This window comes from Diabrotica undecimpunctata, chromosome 1 (assembly GCF_040954645.1).
Source record: "Diabrotica undecimpunctata isolate CICGRU chromosome 1, icDiaUnde3, whole genome shotgun sequence".
In the NCBI taxonomy this organism is placed as follows: domain Eukaryota; kingdom Metazoa; phylum Arthropoda; class Insecta; order Coleoptera; family Chrysomelidae; genus Diabrotica; species Diabrotica undecimpunctata.
The window spans coordinates 20,259,769-20,284,887 of record NC_092803.1 but is presented as its reverse complement, the minus strand read 5'-3'; the positions used below and the strand labels follow the sequence as shown (position 1 = coordinate 20,284,887).

General features: G+C 33.3%; 1 protein-coding gene across 1 annotated transcript; it reads right to left on the bottom strand.

Moving 5' to 3' along the window:
- Positions 1-1,159: 1,159 nt before the first annotated feature.
- LOC140438035 (uncharacterized) lies at positions 1,160-24,821 on the bottom strand. Its single transcript, XM_072527750.1, has 6 exons — positions 24,724-24,821; positions 21,681-21,851; positions 20,690-20,857; positions 5,016-5,186; positions 1,513-1,680; positions 1,160-1,388 (listed from the first exon to the last, which is right to left on the bottom strand). Exons 1-6 carry the CDS (start codon positions 24,817-24,819, stop codon positions 1,227-1,229), a joined length of 936 nt encoding a protein of 311 aa, XP_072383851.1. The 5' UTR covers positions 24,820-24,821; the 3' UTR covers positions 1,160-1,226.
- Positions 24,822-25,119: the final 298 nt, after the last annotated feature.

Here is a 25,119-nt window from a genome sequence, read left to right as displayed (position 1 = left end):
AGTCTTCTTGGACCTCTGTAAATTCTGTGATAGAAGAAGTTAAATTCTGGTGGAGTTAAATTAAACTCTTCGTCAATATCCATCCTTTGATTTTTCAAATACACAGAATTTTAAACAATAAAGTAAATAATGACATACAATGACAGATAGTACTAACAGCGGCTACTTCATTTTAAATTAATTTTTTACTGGGAATATAAATAGGTATATGTTTGGTTGCCTACACCACAGGTCACTGCCAATCACAGAGCGTTTAATTAATTTATGCAAGCAATGTATGTTGTGTTGCCTATAATGAAATCGTTCATTAATAGAAAATCATTCATTAATAGGGGTCATTAATCAATGATTATAAGGGTGTTAAAATTGATCATAAATGGACGGTCGACGGAAAATAAAATTAACTTTTGATAATTAATTAATAACTCAGAAAAGTTTGGTATTTCATATCGACATATGACAGTTAGTACATCTTTTTTGTCATTTGTTATATAACCATAGTTTTAAAGTTTGTTTTATTAGAAGGTTCAATGTAATGTTTGTTGATACAATTAGATATTTTTTGTAATAACTGTTTTTTTTGTAATTTTTCTCTTTAAACTAGGAGTTTAGAAAAATATTTCCTTTAAAAAACTATTCATCCTCAAAATTTTTATGAAAGAAAAACCCTAAATCTTTCTTTATAAGTAGCACGAGAATTTTTTTAAACGGCGTCCTAATTTTAAATTAGTTTAGAAATCTTCTTGTATAGTTTTTGTCCAGGACATTGCTGTAAGTACTTCTTGATTTCTTTTTCGTAGTTAGTTCTCCCAATCCCCCCAAAAAAAGGAATCCTTATCCACGACCTTACTCTCCAACCAAAACACAAGTAGCCGTTCGCAAACGTTTTAATTCTTTTACTTACCCTATCTCCAAGCCCAGTAATTGTTCAGACATCCCTTTTAGTCCCTTATAAGCAAATAATATTGTTACAATTTTAGTTGTACACCATCAAAGTTACATGCCATATTTATACTAGCTTTGGAATTTATATATAAATTAAAAACGTATGTATTGACAAATTGGATATCCAAATTCAACATTCATCTAAATTATTATTACTAAAACTATAAAATGTGGAAAAATTTTATTGAAATTTTTTTAAATAAATCCCTTTAGACAAACCACTTTGTTATAATTGCCAAAAAATATAAATATGCTATTGTTGCTAAGTAACTTTTCTAGTCTTATACTTTTGTTTGTAGGGTAGTGCCTTCAATACAATAAACTATTTTTTTAGTTGCTATTTCTCTCAAAATACTTTTAAACATGAATCTTCCATTTATTGGTATTAAAGTGGCAACTTCATATTTCGTAACCATCGGGAAGTTGTGGATTGAATAGTTACCCTAAAACATGAACATAGGTAGAATTAAATTCGTGTTTTCTTAATAATTGTAACAGAATAATGAGAGATTATTGGGAATATGTTAAGACTTTAACAAATATATTGATATATTTTTCTATACTTACAGCAGGAAATGGACATCTGTCAGGATGCTCCACTCCGAAAGCTGTCATAAAAAATGACACTTGTTCTGGATAGTTTTGATATACGACATTACATATATCTGGTACATAAGGAATGAAAGGAATACTTAACCATTTTCCATTAGTCCATTTAGCTGCTATTATTGTTCCCTAAAATGTTCCTTCAATTTTAGAAAAAAAAGTAATTTAAAGTAATAGAAATCTAAGTAATAGAAATTTTAGAAAAAAAAACATCCGGTCACTGTTGAAACTATACGGTAAATGTTGTGTTCACCTTATGTATGTCAACCAGAATATACTACACAAAGTACAAACACGTCTCTTCCTTGTCAATACAAGGAAGAACGAAAACAACCAAGCCACTTATACTGAATGATAGGTTCCGTCCCCGTATTCAAGACCGATCCATATCTTGAGGTTAATGATAAGATGCCAGTTCCAGTCAATTTTTTCTTCTCTTTCATCTATTTTTTTTACATTAATCCATCAGGTTTTTTCTCTTTCTCTTGTGGCTTCGACCCCCTTCTGTTCCTTTTTATCTCCAATTAATCATCCCATCGATGGCACCACAATCAACACTAAAACTGCATCCAACGACACAGTGCGCTAGCTACCACTAACCTTTTCTTCTAGATCTTTCTACTTTTACTATCTTTTGATTCAGCTATAAATTCAGCTCAAGGTACACACTCTCATTCGTTACAACCTACATCTCCTCTATGTTTGTCTTTAATTTTTTCAGGTTTCGCCGCAATATTAAAAAGCAGTTTCAGTTTTTTGAGGGACCAGATTACATCCCATTTTATTTATCATCATCACAATTTATTAACCTTGCTTTCAATTGCTCTTCCGATTTAGCCACAGCCATGTCCTACACATCGTCGGCATAGTCCACAATCTAGACTCTCATGGACATATGCAAACACATCACCCATAGTATATATTCCACAAGATCAACTTATACATAATTCTTGCGATAAAACGAAGGCTTTATTGACATTCAGTGCCATAGGAATTACAATAGCTTCTGGTACGTCGTATTCGCTACCATATCATCATCATCATTCTGATTTCACAACCCTACGTGGGTCCTAGCCTCCTCAAGAATTTCTCTCCAGTCGTCCCTATCAATCGCCTTTCTCCACCAAGCACGTATTTCCATATTTCTCATGTCTTCATCGATGTTATCAAGGAACCTTGTTCTAGGTCTTACTCTTCTTCTCTGACCAATGGGTCTATCAAGGAGCGTTTTTCTAGCTGGGCCATTTTGTTCCATCCGCATTACATGTCCTATCCACCTCAGACGTCATATTTTAATATGTTTTACATCAGGTTCCTGGTATATTCTATAAAGTTCGAAGTTGTATCGTCTTATCTACACTCCATTGTCATTCACTGCTCCATAAATTCGCCTTAGTACTTTTCTTTCGAAACATCTGTTTTCATTATTTTTTGTTCGAGTCCAGGTCTCTGAACCATATGTTAGGACTGTGTGTATTATTGTTTTGTAGAGTTTTATTTGTGTATTTCTCGATATAACTGTGGATTTAAGAAAGATATTGAGCCCAAAATAGAATCTGTTGGCCGTGCAAATTCTGCGGTTTATCTCTGCGGTAGTATTATTTTCAGTGTTAAGGAGCGCTCCCAGGAATACAAATTCGTTCGCTGCTTCGATGACGTCGTTTTCTATAACAAGTGGTCGGAGGATTTGTGGTTGTTTGCTTATTTTCATATACTTCGTTTTGTTGGTGTTTATTATTAAACCCATTTTTGTAGCTGATTCTTTTAATGCTACATACGTCTCTCGTACAGCGTTTTCCGTTCTCCCAATAATATTGATATCATCAGCATAGGCCAGGATTTTCACTGATTTATTATATACTGATCGAGTGGTTGTGATTTTTGACATACGTATTACTTTTTCCAGAGCCAATTTGAACAGTATACAGGAGAGAGGGTCTCCCTGGCGTAGCCCGTTATTTGTTTTAAAAGGTTCAGACAGTTCCCCCTGAATTCGTACTTTACATTCAAGTTTTTCAAGAGTTAGTTTTGGTAAATTTACCAACTGATTTGCATTCCTACCTATTGCATTGCTTTGAACATTTCTCTTCTATTCACAGAGTCGTAGGCTGCTTTTTAGTCTATAAATATGTGATAAATATCAATGCCATATTCCAGTGTTTTTTTCTAAAATTTGGTTTAGGGTTTCAATCCGATGAATTGTCGAATTACCACCTCTGAAACCAGCCTGGTATTTTCCTACTATCCGTTCTTTACATGGTGCAATTCGATGACATAGTACTGTGGAAAATATTTTATACGCTGTATTTAGAAGCGTAATTCCTCTGTGATTAGAGCATTTAAATATATCTTTTTTTGTGTATGGTGCAAAGTATTCCAATATTCCAATTATTGGGGAGGGATTTCTGTGTCCATATTTCTTTTATAAGCTGCTGTAATCCCATTATGGCATCATGGCCACTTTCTTTATATAGTTCAGCTGGGAGATTATCTATTCCGGGTGATTTGTTTCTGGCTAGTTTTTTAACTGCATCTTTAAGTTTAAGAATCGTTGGTGGTTCCTCTTCCCTCTCGTCTTTTCCACTTACCTCATCTGTTTCGTCTTCCAGGTTTTCTTCTTTTTCCTCTATATTAAGTGCCCGGTTAAAGTAATCCACCCATCTATTCTTGTGGTTAATAGGTCGCCATTCTGCATTGTCTTGTGGTTGCCTTGAATTCTTTTCTGTTGATGTTAACTCTCTTATAGAATGCTCTGAATTCTTTCTCTCTGTTGAGGTTTTCTATATATTTAAGTTACTCCACCATATTCATTTTTTCATTGAATTTGATAGTCGGAAACTTTGATTTTCCTCTCCCTTCTTTCTTCCTCGTCAGTTATAATAAACCTCACTTTCTTCCCTCGGAAAAATACCACTCGTCAGCAAATTGCCATAAAAATGCACTATCTTGCTCCCCACCCAATTGCAAGATCTATCTTAACGAACAAGTGTAGCTGGTCTCTCGAAGGAGTCATTTTCCTGATAAATGCAGTCTTTACATATCCATATTCATGGTTTCCTTTTGTACTTTTAATTTCTTTTTAAAGTGTATTCCTGATCAATATATACTTTAATTTAGCTAAATTCATTTTCTTATTATCTCCCTTATCACGCGTACCATATTTGATCTCATATTGATGCATTTTTTTACGAATGGCAACATCATGGTGTCCCCAATAAGAAGACTTTTAGTTTCCAGCACCCTGTCTTTGGAACATATCATTAAAGCCAACAACATAACTTACTTAAGCTGGATGATCACTTAGTTTCACCTCCTCTCCCACTCACCACCTTCCATGCTAAACAGGGAGAGGCAATCTATGAGCAAGCCCGAGCAAGTTGGTACAAAGTTATTCATACTACTCTAGATATATTGCACAGAATGAATGGAATATAAATAACGCAATCAGTCTTCGCAAGACCTACCTCGATATTTTCGTCGATGGGTTCATCTGAGCTTATTTCAAATTCCAACATTTTAACTGTTCGATTGTATCTTGAAATTTTGAGCTTCTTCACCATGTTGTCAATATGAGCGTACTCAGGATCTTTGCAAATTTCCAATGTTTGCATTTCGTACAAAATTTTTGCTGAAAACTAAGTAGTAGATATGTTTATTTCAATTAAATTTCTATAATAATATAATATATATATATAATAATATATAATACAACTTACAATTGTATGAAACTGAATGCAAATAATCACACTAATACCCAACATCATCTTGCAGATTATCAATAATTGATTAAATTTTGGGAAATATAAACACATTAAAACGATTTTAGTAAATCAAGAGATAATCGTAGTATTGTTATTAAAAAGTCTGTAAAATATGAGTCAATTATTTAATAATTGGAGAATAATGATGATGATGAAGGTATAAAAATTTATGTCTGTATTTGGTTGGTATTTAAGATAATGAATTTAGCTAAATAAGAGTATATACTGATCAGGAATATACTGTAAAAAGAAATTAAAAGTACAAAAAGAAATCATGAATATGGATATGTGGAGACTGTATTTAGTAGGGAAATGAGTCCTCAGAGAGACCAGAAACACTTGTTTGTTGAGATAGATTTTGCAATTGAGTAGGGAGCAATATAAACTATTAGACATACCAAGAAAGCTTGAAAGAAATAGAAATAGAAAGAAATATTTTAGAAATATGTGTGAGGCCGATAGTGCATTTTTATGGCAGTTTGTTGACGAGTGGTATTTTTCCGAAGGAAGAAAGTGAGGTTTATTAAGACTGACAAGGGGAGAAAGAAGGAAGAGAAAAACCAAAATTTCCGACTATTGAAAGCAATGAAAAAATTAATATGGTAGCGAATGCGACGTACCAGGAGCTATTGTAATTCTTGTGGCACTGAATGTAAATAAAGCCTGTTAACAACATAAAAATTAGAAATTAAGTTGCAAGTAATAAAATATCTTACCTCCGGTAAAATATTCCGGAAGCAACAAAAGTCTATGTTCGGGTATCCTGGTGGGGGGATTTCAGTAAGGATAACACTACAGATTAGTACATCAGTACATTGTATGTATGTACAGCGTTAACAGGCCTTTTAGGCCCATTGCTGGATGGATAATTTCCATCGTTTTCTATTCTTAGTTAACAGCTTCCAATCTCTGATTCCCATCTCTCTGACATCTTCCATCACTGCATCTCTCCATTTCTTTCTTGGTCTTCCTCTCTTTTTTTTGCCCTCAGGTACTCTCCAAGCAATATTCTTGACTAGTCTATTACCTTGCATTCTTTCTAGATGGCCGAGCCATTCTAGTCTACGTTTTTTCACCACATTTGTTATTGTAGGGTTAGCATACAACTGATACACTTCTGCATTAGTTCGTCTTCTCCATTCTCCTTCTACTACTTTTCCACCAAATATTCTGCGAAGTATCTTTCTTTCCCATGCTTCCAATGTGTTCTGTACGGTTTTGTTCATAGTCCATGTCTCGGCAGCGTATAGCATTGTGGGTCTAATTATAGTTTTGTATACTCTTATTTTTGTATTACGAGATATATCTTTGGCCTTAATTATTTTGCTCATGGCTCCAGCACACCTGTTGCTCTTGGTCAGTCTCAGGTTGATTTCAGTTTCTTCTTTACATGTCTGATCAATAAGAGTACCTAAGTACATATATTCATCCACCTTCTCGAATTCTACAACTGATCCATTCTCCACCTCCAATTTAAAGGATCCCCTGGTGCTTATTCCTTTTTTGCTCGAGATCTCCATGTACTTCGATTTATTAATATTAACTTTCAGTCCCATTTTAGAGCTTTCCCGAATCAGTCTTTTTGTTATATTTGATAGTTCTTTTCCATTTCTTGCAATGAGAACCACATCATCAGCATATGCTAAGCATTGGTGCTCCTTGTATAAAATAGTACCGGACCTATTTATCCCACTAATCCTTACAATTTTTTCTAGAACTATATTGAATAGCAATGTAGATAACGGGTCTCCTTGGCGAACACCTTTTTTCACTTCGAATTCTTCTGAGACTGTACCGTTGCATCTCACAGCACAAATGGTTTGTCTAATTGTCATTTTTACCAATCTTATTATTTTTTCTGGCATTTGGAATTCTTTTAGTGTTTCTATTAACTTGTTTCTGTTTATTGTATCGTAGGCAGCTTTGTAATCAATAAAAAGTACTTGTGCTGAAATGTTGTATTCATAGCAATTGGTCAGGATTTGTTTTAGCATAAAAATTTGATCGGTTGTTGATCTTCCTTTCCGAAATCCTCCCTGGTATTCTCCTAGATTCTTCTCTATATATATTTCTAATCGTTTTTTAATTAGTATGGCGAGTACTTTATACATTACTTCTAATAAGGATATTCCTCTAGAGTTTGTGCATTCAGTTCTATCTCCCTTTTTGTGTATAGGAATTATAATCGACTTATTCCATTCTTGAGGCATTTCTTCGGCATCCCATACTTCTAGTATTAGCTCACCAAGTTTGTTTATTAAGACCTCTCCTCCATATTTTATGTTCTCTGCCACAATGCCGCTCTCCCCGGGACTTTTTTGGTTTTTCATATCTTTTATTATTTCTTCAATTTCTTCTCTTGTGGGCTTTGGTATTTCTTCTATTACTATTTGAGGTCTAGGAACATAACAATTTTCTTCAGTAGTCACTTCGTCATTTAGTATCTCTTCGAAATATTCTTTCCACCTTTCACATATTTGGTCTTCATCCACTATCAGGTTTCCTTGCTTATCTTTTACATTCATCGTTCTTCCTGGTACCCAGTTTTAATGTATTTTACTTCTTTATAAAAAAATTTTATTTCATTTTTCTTGTAATTTTCTTCAATGCGCTTAATTTTATTCTCCATATACTTTCGTTTCCGCTCCCTTAGGATTCTCTTTACTTTTTTTCGTTGTACGGCATACCTTTCTAGGTCGTCTTGTTTTTGCGAACGTAAACTTTTTAATCTCAAATCTGATCTTTTTTTTAACTCTGTACTGCATTCGTCATTGAACCAGTGGTTTTTTCTAAATCTTTTTGCTCTTGGTATGTTCTTCGACGTAGCTTCCTTTATAGTGTTTGTCATTTTCAAGAACTTTTGTTGTATGTTACTCACAGTAGTACTATCTTGTTTAGCGTAGGTTTCTTGTATATCCTTTTGATAGTCCTGCTTTACCTCAAATTTTCGCAGTTTTTCAAAGGTAAATTTACGTTGCACTTTCTTTTTCCGTTTATGCCTTTTAATTATTGCTTCTCTCATATTAATTCTAACCAAAAAATGATCTGAGTCTACGTCAGCCCCTCTGCACGTTTTCACATTTGTTATTAAATTCGCAAACTTCCCTTGTATTAAGATGTGGTCTATTTGATTAGTTCCATTTGACCCCGGAATTTTCCACGTTCCTTTATATATATTTTTTCTCCTAAAATGGGTACTCATTATCTTCATCCTGTTTTCAATTGCGAATGTGATTAATCTCTGTCCATTATCATTTGTATTCAAATGTTTACTTTCACCCCCTGTTATGTTTTTATATATATATCTTCTCTTCCGACCTTTGCATTGGCGTCGCCTATAATAATTTTAGTGTCTTGTCTGGGCATTTCTTCACACAATGACTCTAATTCTTCATAGAATTCATCTTTCACTTCTTCTTCTTTTTCTTCTGTTGGAGCATGTATATTTATCAACGATATCATGTTATTTTTTCCTTTAATTCTAATTGCACACATTCTGTCAGATTTTACTACGAATCGTTTTACCTGCTCCACGTCTTCATGTACCAGAAAACCCACTCCAAAATTCCTATTATTGCCTCCACTTGTATAAAACGTGTATGGGCCAATCTTTTCGACGTTGTTTCCAGTTAAATGTGTTTCCTGTAGTGCTAAGATGTGTATTTTATATTTTTTTAGTTCTTCTATTAGGTTAATTAATGCTCCCTCCTCGTATACTCTTCGAACATTCCATGTCGCAATATTTAGGTACATATTCTTATTTTTTATTTTGCTATTTATGTTCAAACTCATTTTCCTGTTCATCGCTAGGGTTCGTTGGCATAATGGGCCATCTTTTCCTTTTTCCACTACTATATGCCGTTTTTTGGGTCGATATTTCTAGATTTTTCTCGTTTGAAAGTACCATTTCCGGCTCATACCCAATTTATACTATCCACAGTTAGTTTTCTGTACCCTATCTTTACATTTCTACCTTCAGCTCTTAATTCCTTGCTTTTATTTACGATTTCCTTCCTCATGTGTCTTTCTTTTTCGGTCATGTCATCGTTGATGAAGATCTTTTCTCCAGTAAGAAATCTGAGTTTGCTTTTTTCTTTCATTACCTTAATTTTTTCGTCATATTCCTTCATTTGTACCAGACATATATTGTTCTTTAACTTCATTGCAGATTCTATTTCGACATCCTCTTTTAGGTGCTTTTGTATAAAATCTTTTACGTTATTTTTTAAGAGTGTTTCATCTGTTGCGTTTATTGGTAGACCCGTAATTACTATGTTATTTCTTTTCATCTGTTTTTCAATTCTTTCTACTTTGTTTTCAACCTGGGTTAATTTGTTTTGTGTTTCTTCCAATTCTTGATTTATCTTTATATTTTCTTTTTTCAGCGCTATCATCTCTATTCTATATTCCTTATTTTCATTCCTGATTTCTTTAAGTTCTTCCATCATCTTCTTGAACATGCTTATAACGTCGTCCAAATCCTCTGAATCTTCTTCCTTTGGTTTTATTTTGCTTGGAGTTCTGGCAGTTTTTTTGCTCTGCAGGAAAGGTGAAGTTGACTCTCTATCTTTTCTCTTCTTGCCTTCTGACGCGTTATCATCACTGTCCGTGTACATCATATCTGTTTCTAAGGACCGCGAAAGGAACTAGATTCGCTTCAACCGCTCAGAAATGCAGTTCCTATCAGTCCTCAGTTTACAGAACTATTTTTAACTTTGGCAACGTCGCAAAGCTAACGGCCAGAGTTCCTCCAGTATGACCACAGTATAGACAACAACTGTTATCTATACTGTGGTATGACTGTTTCGAATTGTAAATAACCTTACTTACTTTTATCACTTCAAACACTAGTTTTTACCGAAAGCGAGTTTTTTTCCAGAAATTTCTCACTGTGGTATTACGAAGCCTTTTTAAATTCACATATTATGTAAACAAACCGTAAATTATTTTTCGCTACTAATCGCAATATTTGGGATTTTAGTAGGAGAAAAATATATTTACTTTTATCTGCTTGGTACACCGTTGCCGTCTCTATCAGTACATTGTAATGATCTTAAAAGCTAGGAATGATATATGTAATTAAAGCTATAACAGTTAATAGACAGGGCGGATCTGTCTTGAGGTGGATGTGAGAGGTGGCATTCGGATTTTTGCAGAAATAGTTAGGCGATAACTTCAGTAATATTAATTGACTCCTTCCTCTAAAATAAGTCGGGAACATTAATAAAAAAATTAAAATATTTAAAAATTACTAAAAACATCGATTTTTTTCTACTTTTCTTGCTTATAACTTTAAAACAATTCATTTCGCAGCAAAATCGTAGAAATATAATAACGATAATTTTCTGTAAGATACAGAGCTGATTAATAATGTTTTAATTTATTACCGGTGCAAAATAGCAATAAACACAAAAAAAAAAGAGGAAGAAACAAGTTTTATTCAATGTTTTTCAACCACTTAGCACTTAAGACCTTTATAATTCGTCTGGAAAATCTTTCTAACATAATAGAGCAGCCCAGGAAATGTTATCAAAATCGATTTAACAAACTTCTCATAATAATTTTTCAATCTAAAAGTTTTTTTAAATCTTGCACAACAAAACCTAGACCATATAGAAATTTGTCAATTTCTTTACTTATAAAAATGCATCGGATTATTTGGACGGCCTCAGTACCTAATGTTTTAAAATTATAAAAAAAATTTTGGCTTTTAAAAAAATAGAATATCTCGGTAACTATTAGCTTAAATTAAATTCAGGAAACGGCGTTGAAAAAGACTCAGCAAGTCGTTTTTTTATAAAAGAAAAAAAGTTGAATTACGAGCAGTGGTTAATGAGATACAACCGGTTAAAGTTGACCAACATTTGCGACGAAGTATAAACAATAGAACGATAATCTTTAAATCATTACCTTTTTACTTCTTATCTCTTTCTCTATAAATATTTTCATATCTTCAAGATATTTAAGTATGACTTATAATAATGTGCGACTGGTAGACATGTTCCAAATGTTCGTGACCATATCGCATGTTTAATCTCTTCTTAAGTTGTACGAAATTATCTTCTCCTCTAAGGCTGTGGCCGGCAGCACATCTAAGGCATCTCCTTTAAGAGCCATAGTCAGGTTTATAACCTTTTCTTTTTCTCACCATCCGTTCGCTTTTGCAGCTGATTCGAACTGTGTCATATAGTTGTTCGAGGGAAGTTGGTGTACAAAAAGGGTGTACATATGTGAAATTATGACTATAATTTCAGTTAATGAGGACTGTATTACATAGGGCTGGTTCAAATAAATTAGGATATGTGATAAAAGGTTATACAGATTATAGCAAATTAAGTTTATACAAAGTCTTACCAATTCTCCTGCTGCACACACACACTCGCGGTATTTAGAGGTTTTCAGTCGCGGTTGTTCTTCATACGGGGGATCTGTCCGGGTACCGGCTTCTAAACACGTGTTTCGCGGTACTAACACTGAGATCACGAGATATAGCACATTTGCGTCTGTACACGATTTAGAATAGTATTTGAGGTATTTTTCGCGTAACTATAAGCGAGAGAGATAATTAGAGTGGAGAAAAAGCGTGGTAAGTCTGTACCAAGCGATAGGTAATAGGCTAAAGAGATCATACGCCTGCCTAGCGAGACTCTGCAGACAAAAAGAGCCAACGACTGTCCTTAGCAACAGTCAAGAATCGAAAGAGAGACTGTCTTTTTTGCTATCTTACAACTGTCTGTATTTCTAATGGAGTGGGGTTAAAATATGAGTAGGAAGGGTTGAAGGATGAGAAATAATTGTAAAATTGTGGTAGAATGGTAGCTAGTAATACAGCGAAATAATGACATGATTTTTCGCTTGTGAAAAAATTGAACAGTTTGGACTAATACTTACGAACAGAGCTTCCACTTGCTTCAGATGTCGGCATCGATTTATTTCTTCGTTTGGGATTTGGTCTCTCAGAGAGAATCCCAATTTCTGGCACTCTATAGCTTTCTGAGTCACGCGAATCTTATTCACTACCTTTTTTGTGAGTGTAACCTCAGTATGTGTGACCTCAGCATGTTTGTCCTCAAATATATAAGTTTTCGGGTTGACACCCTCTTTTTTCAAAGCGTCCTTTAGTCGTTGGACTAAATCAGTCTTTTTTCCAATAGAACTAAGTTTCCAATCTTCTAACTTTCGTCGCAGATGTCCCTGCTTCTCAAACAGCCTAGAGCTTGGACAGTTTTTGGGTTCTTAGGTTCTCGATGTTACCTTACCGTGTTTACTTGGGACGTCAATTATCGAATACTCTCATCGTTGATTAATAATAATTTGGGTTATTCAATCAACGCTCTCATCTACACTCGTAGCTTTTACCGTTATGGTCAGGAATCAGTAGCGTAACACCATGAATACCAGAAAAAAATATTTTAATATTTTCATAGCCACATTTTCTTCTCTCTAATTTAAATTGTTCATAACTTTATATGATAATGTTTATTTTCCTTGTATATCGTGTTCGATTTTTTTTTTTTTATAGCCCTTTTTCTATCCGAATTGTCGAATAAAGGCCTCTCCCATTTCTCGCCATTCATCCCTGTTGTGTGCTAGGCGTTTCCACATTGGTCCTGCGACTCTTTTGATATCGTCGCTCCAGCGCATTTGAGGTCTTCCTCTTGGTCTCTTCGCATCGTACGGTCGCCAGTTTCCGACTTCTTTGTTCCATCTACCATCTTCGAGACGTTCATTGTGTCCAGCCCATTTCCATTTTAATTTAGCTGCTTGTTTCGCGGCATCCTTTATTTTTGTTTTGTTCCGGATTGCTTCGTTCGTTTGCCGATCTATTAGTGAGATACCAAGCATCTGTCGTTCCATGGCTCGCTGAGTTTTTCGAATCTTGTCCATGTTCTTTTTTGTGAATGTCCAGGTTTGAGCTCCGTAAGTGAGAACGGGAAGGATACAAGAATCGAACACTTTGGTTCGAAGGTTTTGGGGTATCTTTTTGTCTTTCAGTATGTATGAGAGTTTTCCAAATGCGGCCCATCCCATTCTTACTCGTCTGCTTATTTCGGTAGTTTGGTTTTCTTTGTTTACCTTGATATTCTGACCCAGATATATGTATTCTTCTACATGTTCCACTTTTGTTCCTTGGATGGTTATCGTCGGTTGATCATCTTTATTCGACATTAGCTTAGTTTTACTCAGATTCATTTTCAGTCCTTTTTTTTATGGATTCCGTATGAAGCTCATCGATCATCGTGTTCAGTTCTTTCCAGCTGTCGGCTGTTAGTACTACGTCATCTGCATATCTTAGATGGTTTAAATACTTTCCGTTTATCGATAGTCCCTTCGTTTTCCAATTTAGTGATTTAAAGATGTCTTCAAGTGCGGCAGTAAATAGTTTTGGAGATATGGTGTCTCCCTGTCTTACTCCTCGGTTGATTTTTATTGGCCTCGTTTTCATTCCGTTATCCATCGTGACTACCATTTCAGCGTGTTGATATATATTATATATTAATATCCTATATCTAGAATCTATTCTGCTGTTGACCAGTGCTTCCTCAATAGCCCATAATTCTATGCTGTCAAAAGCTTTCTCGTAGTCTATAAATGCTAAACAGATTGGTAAATTGTATTCTTTAACTTTTTCTATTAGGACCTTTAGTGTGTGAAGATGGTCACATGTACTGAACCCATTTCTAAATCCGGCTTGCTCTACTGGTTGATATACATCGAACTTTGTTGTCAATCTATTTGTAATTATTTTTGTGAATGTTTTATAAAGTTGTGATAGTAGTGATATTGGACGATAATTTTTCAGATCTGTATTGTCCCCTTTTTTGTGTATTAATATTGTGTTAGGAGTATTCCATTCCTTTGGTATGTTTCCTTCAAATAGGCATTTATTAAAAAGTATTTTTAGGTGCCTGATGACTACTTCTCCGCCTTCTTTCAACATTTCTGCCAGAATTCCATCACTACCCGGTGCTTTATTTCTTTTCAATTCTTTAATTGCACTTTCTATTTCTACTTCGCTTATTTCGGGCATTACTTCAGAATTTACGTTTGTTATTTGTCTTTTCAGATTTTGCTTTGAAGAGTCGGGGGGATCGTTTCTTGAGCGGTATAACTCAGTATAGAAGTTTTCAACTATGTTTGATATCTGAGCTTTGCTTGTTTCTAGTTGGCCTTGTTGATTTTTCATAGTTATAATATTTTTCTTTTCTAATTTGGTTTGGTATATTTCAGACTTCGATTTTTCTCTATCACTCTTTCTACATGTTCTTGTTGATGTTTTTTAATATTGTCTTTTATCTGTTTTCGTATGGCTCGATTAAGTTCTTTGTATTCTGTGGTATTTCTTTTGTTTAGTGACAGGAGCTCTTTTCGTTGTTTCAGCATATTCTTCGATTCTGCACTTATTTTGGATTTTTTGTTGTTATAGCGGGTTGCTACTTCTGAGCTAGAATTCAATAGTTCTTTTGTTATAAGTGAGTTAATTTTATTAACGCTGAGTTGTTCTAGATTCAGTGCTTGGGCGGTTTTTAATTTGCTAGCATATTTTTCTATCTAGATATCGTGTTCGATATCAGTAATAAATTTATCTCAGAATTTTTAGTGAGCTTATCGTATAAGCTATCTTAAACTGTGTAACATAGTCTCTTCTTTTAATTGTATAATAGTTAGCTTATTATGTGTTTTTCTGTAGAAGTTCTAGATAAGCATTCCTTGTTTATCCGCGATTCTTGTTTTTTGTTCCACAATTATTTTTTTGTTGTGTTTTTTTTCTCTTTTTTCTATTGATTCTACTATTATGTATTAAAATCATTGGTGTAACATTCATACACATTTTTATATAAATATTTAAGGGACTATTATTACCGTCAGTAATGCTAAAAAAGACACATTCTCAATAATTTTTGTTGTATCTTTTCTATCATATATAGCAATCAATTTTTTTTATATTGTTCTACAACTTTTAAAGATTACAAAAATTATTTCTTCCTTTTTTTTTACTGTTCCTGTATTTTAAAGATGGTGCCAAAAATTTTTCGTCTAAAAATTACTGCTCCATGGCGGACAGTTATCTCTGGAATGGTAAATTTGAAATATAAAATTCGAGAAAGGTTTTAAAAGAGAAGTACCTTACATAATATTTTACCAGAAAAATTGAAAATAAGAAAAAACCACAAAATAGCGGACATAGAACTTTTTCGACTTTTTTTAGTCACAAAATTTTAAAATCGACCGACTTATTCAGTGATAACTGTCCGCCAGTTTTGAAAACGTAGTTTTTCTCAAAATCTTTACTTCGGATCTAGTTGGTCGATTTTAATAAACCTTGATGCATTTTGTTTGTTTTGGTTTTTTCTATGATAGTTTATCACAATGTGACCAAAATAAAAAGAATAATAAAATGTTTGTGATTAAAAAATGCCGAAAAAAAGGTCAATTTTTTAACAATTTTTTCAAATGTCCGCCATTTTATTATTTATTTTAATTTTCAATTTTTCTAGTAAGCTATCACGTAAGGTTACATCTTTTTTATAACGCTTCTCGAATTTTATGTTTCAGATTTGCCGTTCAAGAAATTAACAGTCCGCCATAGAGCACAAATTTTTGAACGAAAATTTTTTAGCGCCATCTTTGAAATACACGAACAATAGAAAAAAAACAAGAAAAAATTGTAATCTTCAAAAGTTGTATAATAATATAAAAGATGTCTAATTGCCGTATATAATACAAAGGTACATATAAAAATTGTTGAAAATGTGTCATTTTTTCATTCTAGATGGTAATAAAGGGTGTTTTGTTTTAGAGGTATAGAACTTTGAAATGGAGTAAAACAAAGACAATTTTTACAAATTAACATGAAATTGTCTTTCTGGCACATGACCGTCATGGCTGGCTCTGACGTAGTCTAATCTGTAGGTCCAATTCTCGATCTATTTTTCCAATATTTGTCGTTGTATATCGGCAATAACTCAGCCAATGTTGTCCTCCCAGTGGTCAATTGTTTCATGTTTATCGGCGTAGACTAGTAACTTTACATATCCTTAAATAAAATAGTCTAGCAGTGTTAAATCGCGCGATCTTGGAGGCCAATTCACGGTCCGAAACCTAAAACTATGCGGTTACCAAACGTTTCCATTAATAAATCAATTGTGGCACAAGCTGTGTGACATGTTGCGCCATCACATTGAAACGACAGCTTCAACACATCATGATTGTTCAATTGAGAAATGAAAAAGGCATCGTTTTTGAAGAAGTACGTTCCAATGAGACCATAAAGCACACCAAACAGTCAGTTTTTCTGTATGTAATGGTTTCTCAACATACATTTGAGGATTATCTTAAGTCCAAATAGGTCAGTTTTGTTTATTAACGTAGCCATTAGACCAAAAGTGAGCTTCATCGCTAAACAAAATTCGCTCCCCTAAGCTACGAATCTACTCCTTGCTAAAAGTACCTTCAATTCTTGCATGAGTTGGATTTTGTAAGCACGCAAACCAAGATCTTTTGCAAAATCTTCCATAAAGTGAATATACACGTATCCAACTGCTGTGCACGATGCCAGATAGACTGATTCGGGTCTTCCTGTATGCTACGCTCTATAGAAGCAACAACTTCTGTACGCACTGTACGATGTGTCTGTGAATGCATATTATCATTTAGAGTGAATGTGGTGGAAAATCGTTCCATGGTTAATCGAATTACTTGCTCTGATGGACTATTATGTTGACCATAACGAATTTAGAAGCGTTGTTCATGGTGAAATGCCAAACCAAACTTAACATAAATCACTTGACAGCTGTCAAAATGACCGACAGTTAAAAAATACCCTACAGTATCTTAAATTAAAATAAAAAATCATAATCACATTTAAATTATCATTAATAAAAGAACACAATTTACAAGAATTTTATTAAACATTATAGGAATGTTGACGAATATTATAATTGCCACAAACATACATTTACTATACCTAAGTAAATATGCTATTTTAATATTGTTTGCGAGTTAGTACCTTCAATACAACCAATTATTTCTTTAGTTGCTATTTTTCTCAAAATTGTTCTAAACATAAATCTTCCGTTTATTGGTATTAAACTGTCAACTTCATATTTCGTAACCATCGGATAGTTGTGGAGTGTATAGTTACCCTAAAAACATGACCAATTTTATCGCAATTAATTTTAATAATTTTGTGATATATGTAGTTTAAAATAAAATGAAAGAGAACAGAAGAAAATAATAATTACAATACATTGTTTATACACTCATGGACAAAAATGTCGAATATTTTGGAATTTTCTAATTTTTGTTTTTTCAAAATAAATTCTGGTCAATCAAGTCGTTTATGGTAAAATAGAATTTATTTTAACAATGTTTAATGAACAATTTTAAGTTTTTATGCGGAGAAAATTGCGAAAAAAAATGTTTAATATTAGGTAAATAAGGTTATTTTACTCTAAACTTAAATATTAATTTAAATTGCCTAAACAAGTCGCTTTAACTGAAAGAAGTACATGATCGAGGAATGCTTATCTAGAACTTCTACAGAAATACACATAATAAGCTAAATATTATACAATTAAAAGAAGAAACTATGTTACACAGTTTAAGATAGCTTATACGAGTATTCCCCCCTCTAGCTCTTAATACTGCTTGCATCTTTCTCAGCATGCTTGCAAGTAAATTTTGGACATACCCTTGGAAAATTGCATTCCATTCATCCTGTGCAGCAAGCCGAAGCTGCTCTACGGTATTTTAAATCCGGGCTAAATGGTGGCCAATCCAATCTTCGAATTTGAACCTCATCAGGATAATTACTTACTATGGCAGCGGCATGTGGTCTAGCATTACCGTGCATTAACGTGAATCTTTCATGTCTAATGTAACCAACATACGAAAAAACATGATCTTGCAGGATATTTTAAACGTAAGAATCACCAGTCATCCGTCCAATCACTTCCACAAGTGCGGTACGTACCTCCCAACTAATACCTTCCCAAAGAATTATGCCATTATCTCCAAAACTAATGGTTTGGGCGAGACTTCAGCTGGCAAATCGTTCTCCAACTCTTCTGTAGACGTAGTTTTGACCATCTGGCTTCCATAATAGGATTCTGGTCTCATCAGTGAAATGAACGTTTTTCCAGTTGTCGATATTCCACTAAATATGTGTTCTTGAAAATTCCAAACGACGAGCTTTATGATTTTGAAGAAGACGTTGAACTGACCAGTGCACATTTTAAAATTAAGAAAATTTCACACGCGCAGCTCTTTAATTTGATTTACTGTAGCAGGATATAAGAAAAGATAAAAACTTACAGTGTATCTTTGGTTGTTTCACTATACACTTTGGTTGCAGTCTTTGGGGTTCTTTTAATAAAGAATAACTGGAGGAACTGCTTTCCAGCGAAAGATGATGAATTAGGGACACTGCTTTAACTTCACTCCCATAAGCATGCAGTTGGACATGTTTTATCATTTTATGACCAAGAGGTAAATCAGAAGTTAAGGAAACCATAATAAATTTCTCAAAAATGCAATCACAAAAACTTTTAATTTTGCTAGAAGACTGAAATTTTTACTTGACTCTCAGATGGGCTAAGCGGGCATTTATAGAACTAAGATAATCCCAGCAATACTTGACTGGAGAAATGCCAGACCAAGAATCCGACTTCACTCTCTAATATTGTAAATTTGACTGTCCCATCATAAAATCTGTCAATCTGCGAGATGATACGTTTTCACTGGTAAAATTCTCCCAGTTGGCTTTATAATTTTTCTCCTAACGCAACAATTGGAGCTAGTTTATTCTTGTTTGAATATTTTAAGATAAAATTCGTGTTTCTATTTCGTATGTTTTTAAGAAGCAAATTAAAATTTTATACACACTGGAAGATAAAAATGGTACAATTATACCCAATGAAGTACCCAAATCTAATTGAATAATCATTTTTAAAAGATTATCAATTATACACAATGTTAATAAAATATTATTTGATTAATGATGTTTTTGATGGAAAAGGAATGTTAAGGAATGGCATCCAACTAAACAATAATAAAATCCTATAGTTTTGCACCCGATTAGCTACTGTTAAAACAGAACCACGATAACAAAGATTAGAGAATAAGAAAGCTCATAGATGAAATAATTAAACATAAACACAAAAGGCATAAACTTCATCTAAACAAAAAAAGTTTGAAAAACACAAAAAATGGAAAACTTAATGATGTGATTATGTTTGGTTAGAAACAATACAACCAGTTCGGTACAACCTGATCTAGAACCAGAAAATATAATGACGTTTCTTCCCACTATTATTGTCGATGTCCTCTTCAATTATAGAAATTTTCCTTCGACGTTCACGAAATTAATAGCAAAATTTTAAAAGAAACTTACCAAATAGTTTTAACATCTTATTAATTTAATTCTATCAACTGGAGTATTTCCGAAAGTACTAAAACACTCAAAAGTACTACCTATCTACAAAAAGGTGATTCATCAAAAACTGGCAACTACGGACCCATAAGCATTGTTTCTACTTTTGAGAAAGTGATTGAAAAGGTTATCAAACAACAATTTATTCGTATTTTGAGTCAAATAATTACTTTAGCAACTCACGATATGGATTCAGAAGGGCTCGTTCTACGAGCGCGGTATTTAATGTTGTGAGCAAGGTGATTGAGGGTCTTAAACGCGGCAATCGCATAGCAATTTCTCTTTGCGACTTGTCGAATGCTTTTGATTGCGTTTCACACGACATTCTGCTCCACAAATTAAATTACGATGGAATCAGAAGTATCCGTCTTAAACTTATAACTTCTTATCTATGTGACAGACTCCAGTCGGTAGTGTCTAAAGGTCATCTCTCCGATTTTCTACCCGTAAAACATGGAGTCCCATAAGGTTTGGTCTTAGGACCTCTTTTGTTGACACATTTAATAAAGCAGTCTGATGTTCACGTTCATACTACTTATGAACAAATCGCTGTAGATTACGTCTTTCAGAAAAAAATTGCCTTAATTATAACTATTAATAAATAATATTTTAACAAAAGGTATTAAACAGCTAAGCTGTAATAGTTTCAAAAAAGTTATAAAAAAATATCTTCTGAAACATCGCTTTTACTGCCCAGAAGAATATATGACTCATTGCAGAACATCTACTAAACTGCTTACCATGACTTTGCCATAAATCTTTATCCGATTTAATATGTGTTCTTGTTTGTAATATATTCAAATTACGTTTTGTATTCCCTTTTTATATATTATGTATTTTTTTATTGACTAGCTACAAAGAATATTTGTATTTGTTAAATAGTTGAATAAATAACTATAAATACTTCTGATGAATATGTATGAATGCCTAAATATATACTTACAGCAGGAAATGGACATCTGTCAGGATGCGCTACTCCCATACCTGTCAACATGTACAACATTTGTTCAGGATAATATTGATATGCTATACTACATATATCTGCTACGTATGGAATGAAAGGAATACTCAGCCATTTTCCATTAGTCCATTTAGCTGTCGAGATTGTTCCCTAAAATAATAATTCAATTACTGTGTGCCGCTTCATCTCCAACCAAATGGTGGCGATATTACATCCGTACCGTAAAAAAAGTTTTTAATGTGTTTTTTGTGGAGTCCAAAGTTCGGTCTTTTATGTATTTTTTAAAAAAAGTTTTTGTAACTTATTAACTATGAGCTGTATTAATTGAATGCAGAGCACAGCTTTCGTTAGATTTGTAGTCACAAAGACCAAACTAGCTTGGTGGCTTGGAAAAAATGCCAGATAATGGAGCTGTTAAAGTAATCCAGAGGTATAAACCCCAAGGAAGGACAATAGGAAGACTCCATAAAAGATAGATAGACAATGTAGAGGAAGATCTTTAAAACCATGAACATCAGCCAGTGAAGAAGGAAAGTATCCGACAGAGTATCCAACGTAAGAACATTGTTAAGCAGGCCAAAACCCACAAAGGGTTGTGGCTCCATGAGAAGAAAAAGAAGATATATATTCCCTATTACCTTTTTTATTCATACGGTCCATATTTCATTTCGGATTGATGCATTCCTTACTCTGATGGACAACAACATTGTTTCACCACTAAGCATCCTTACCTCTCTCAATCTACCGATACATTCTGGTCTTATCTTACGTCTCCATGACCAATGATCTCTCTGCGCTATTTCTTCACCTTCAGCTACTACCCAAACACTCCCAGTGTCGTAGTCACCTAGGTTCTCCTCTCTCACTCTCCACCTTCAACCATCATCACATCTATGATCAAGCCCTAACTAGCTCTTCCAAAAGTCTAAATACTATCCTAAATATATTGCACAGATTGGTTCACAATACTTACCTCGATATTTTCGTCGATGGGTACTTTCGAGTTAATTTGAAATTCCAACATTTTGACGGTTCGATTGTATCTTGATAATTGAAACTTCTTTATGACATTGTCAATATGAGCGTACTCGGGATCCTTACAAACATCCAATGTTTGAATATCGTACAAAATCTTTGCTGAAAACTAAATATATATATATATATATATATATATATATATATATATATATATATATATATATATATATATATATATATATATACAGGGTGAGTCATGAGGAACTTTACATACTTCTACCATATGTAGAGTCCCTCAGGGAGCATATCATGTGGCCACTAAAAAATGTCAACTCCTCTTCTTTATTAATTAACAGGGTGATTTGTCTAATTGACCATTTATTTCATTTTACTGTAGTGTTTATACGGCTCATTTGATTTTTTTAATTTTTGCATGATACAGTACACTACTATCAAGCATTCGACTGGTATTAGCTAAACTAAAAAATTCCAGGACTGGCTTTGGAAAAATTAATTTAGGGATTCGTATTAAATATTACACCCTGTATATATATTTTTTTTAAAATGCAATAAGTGATTTTCAAACTACATAAATAGCCAATGAAAACGACATATGCGACAATGTTGTCGCACTTTTATTAAGTTTTTAGTGAACGATCAAATCTTACCAAAAATAGAACAACCATAATGAAGTATCAAATTATAAGGTAATTAATTTAAACAAATGTTATAAATTTTAAACATTTTATTTGAAATGATAAACTGAGTCACTGCACAACAAAAAACAGTAACTACTAACAATAACGAAGAACAATTTAAAAAAAAAACTAAAAATATGTACATAGTTATGATAAACCCATAAATTAGAACTGGAAAAGATACAATAATGGTAACAAAATAAAAATAATTTAAAATAGATTTTCGAAATGGAACCCTGCAGCCTGTACACATTTTTGTTGCCGAATTGTTAATTGACCTATTGAATTACGGATACTCTGGGGATCGTTTCTAATAGTATTACAACAATGTATAATTCTATCAATTAATTGTTGTCGGTTATTAATATTCACTGCGTAAACTAGTTGCTTCAATCGTCCCCAAATATGGTAATCAACGGGATTGAAATCAGGGGATCTTGAAGGCCACTGAATAGGACCTGTACGTCCTATCCACCTGTTGCCATAAACATTATTGAGATGTTGTCTCACTGCCAGTAAAAAGTGTGGAGGTGCCCCATCATGCTGAAAATACATCCCTCGGATAGCAACGTTCGCGTTGGCAAGCAAATTCGGCAAAATATTTTGTAGAAAGTTCAAATAGACCTGCCCTGTTAAAGGACCATAAAAAAAGTGAGGACCTACTAATTGGTTATTTATGACACCAGTCCACACGTTAACCGAAAACCTTAACTGAGAACGACGTTCTCGAATAGCATGGGGATTTTCTTCTGCCCACACATGTGAATTTCGTGAATTATTTATCCCGTCTCTGGTAAATTGGGTTTCATCTGTAAATAGTGTCCTATATAGCGTTGGTCGATTATTGTTAATCCATCTACAAAATTCCAACCTATCGATCTCATCTCCAGCATGTAGTCGCTGAACCATTTGAATGTGATATGGGTATAGATTATTTTTTTGTAAGACTCTACTTACTTTTGATTGAGTAACATTGAGTTCTCGACTTACTTGTCTAGTGCTTATTGTAGGGTTCATAGTAACGGCGTCCATAATGTCATCTTCCTGCGCTTCATCTACATGTCGCTCTGTTGTTCCACTAGGAAAAGTGCCATTTTCTCGCAAATAATTAAAAACTGACCCAAATGTTGGATGACTGGGAGTTCGACGATTAGGAAATCTCCTGCGATATTCTCTACTAGCAGCCCTACCATTCCCATTACAGAATCCATAAACAAATATTATGTCTGCATATTCTGTGGTCGAAAACTGATGTGGCATTTTGAACGAAAGCAACAAAAGCTCTACCAAAACTAACACAATGTACTTAACGTAGATATGACAGAAGAAATATGTTTTCTTGTACACATAAATAACAGTTGATAATGATAATAATGACAATGGGTATAAAATATCAAGAAACATCAAACGGTCAACGCCAACCTTCATTTTAAACTTTTGTAGATTTATTTTTATTTAGTACAGTTGATGCAATGTATTATTATTTGACATAAAATTTTAATCATTTACAATCAACAAAAACTAACACATACAAGAGATTTGACTTTTTAATCAATTTAATTTATTATTTATCGAAAATAATGCCCCAATACGATCGATCAGTAAAAATTTAAAATTGAAAAACAATTGATTCTATCGTAGAGATAATACAAAGTGACAGTAAAGATGTTAATTTTCTACGTATTAGATTATGTTGTAGGAACTCATTTTAATTTAAATGTTTGAAATTTATAACATTTGTTTAAATTAATACCTTATAATTTGATACTTCATTATGGTTGTTCTATTTTTGGTAAGATTTGATCGTTCACTAAAAATTTAATAAAAGTGCGACAACATTGTCGCATATGTCGTTTTCATTGGCTATTTATGTAGTTTGAAAATCACTTATTGCATTTTAAAAAAAATTTATACAGGGTGTAATATTTAATACGAATCCCTAAATTAATTTTTCCAAAGCCAGTCCTGGAATTTTTTAGTTTAGCTAATACCAGTCGAATGCTTGATAGTAGTGTACTGTATCATGCAAAAATTAAAAAAATCAAATGAGCCGTATAAACACTACAGTAAAATGAAATAAATGGTCAATTACACAAATCACCCTGTTAATTAATAAAGAAGAGGAGTTGACATTTTTTAGTGGCCACATGATATGCTCCCTGAGGGACTCTTCATATGGTAGAAGTATGTTAAGTTCCTCATGACTCAACCTGTATATATATGTATATATGTACAAATATACAACTGAATAGAAATAAAATAACAGCAAGAAAAAAAGAAATAAAATAGAAAAAACAAAATCAGTCACAAAATATTATATTATATTTTAATATAACTTACAGTTGTATGAAACCGAATGCAAATCAGACCAGCAATCAGAATAATACCAAACATCATCTTGCAGGTTATCAACAATTTTTGGAAATATAAACCCATTAAAATATTTTTAGTAATACGGTAGTTAATCATAATATAATTATTGCAAGGTCTGCAAAATTTGAGTTAATTATTGAATAATTATTGAATAATGATGATGACAAATGAGTACTTAGATTGACTGCTAAACGATAGTGGGAACCTGAGACTGAAATGAAGAGCAGCGTAGAACAAGCTAGAAACGCTTTTTAGAAACTTTGTAAATTTCTGACTGATCTGAATTTGGATTTTAACCCGACATGCAAGATGCTAAGTGTCTCTTTGTTTGGCCTGTTTTCTTGTACGAAATGGAAGCATGGA

Bases quoted from the DNA above. Each gene is read 5' to 3' on its own strand.
- LOC140438035 (XM_072527750.1), bottom strand. From the start codon at position 24,819: ATGGGTTTATATTTCCAAAAATTGTTGATAACCTGCAAGATGATGTTT. The intron at 1,681-5,015 runs GTAGGTCTTGCG...GGAACATTTTAG, and splicing joins CCATCGACGAAAATATCGAG to GGAACAATAATAGCAGCTAA. The intron at 1,389-1,512 runs GTAAGTATAGAA...TTCATGTTTTAG, and splicing joins ACAGATGTCCATTTCCTGCT to GGTAACTATTCAATCCACAA.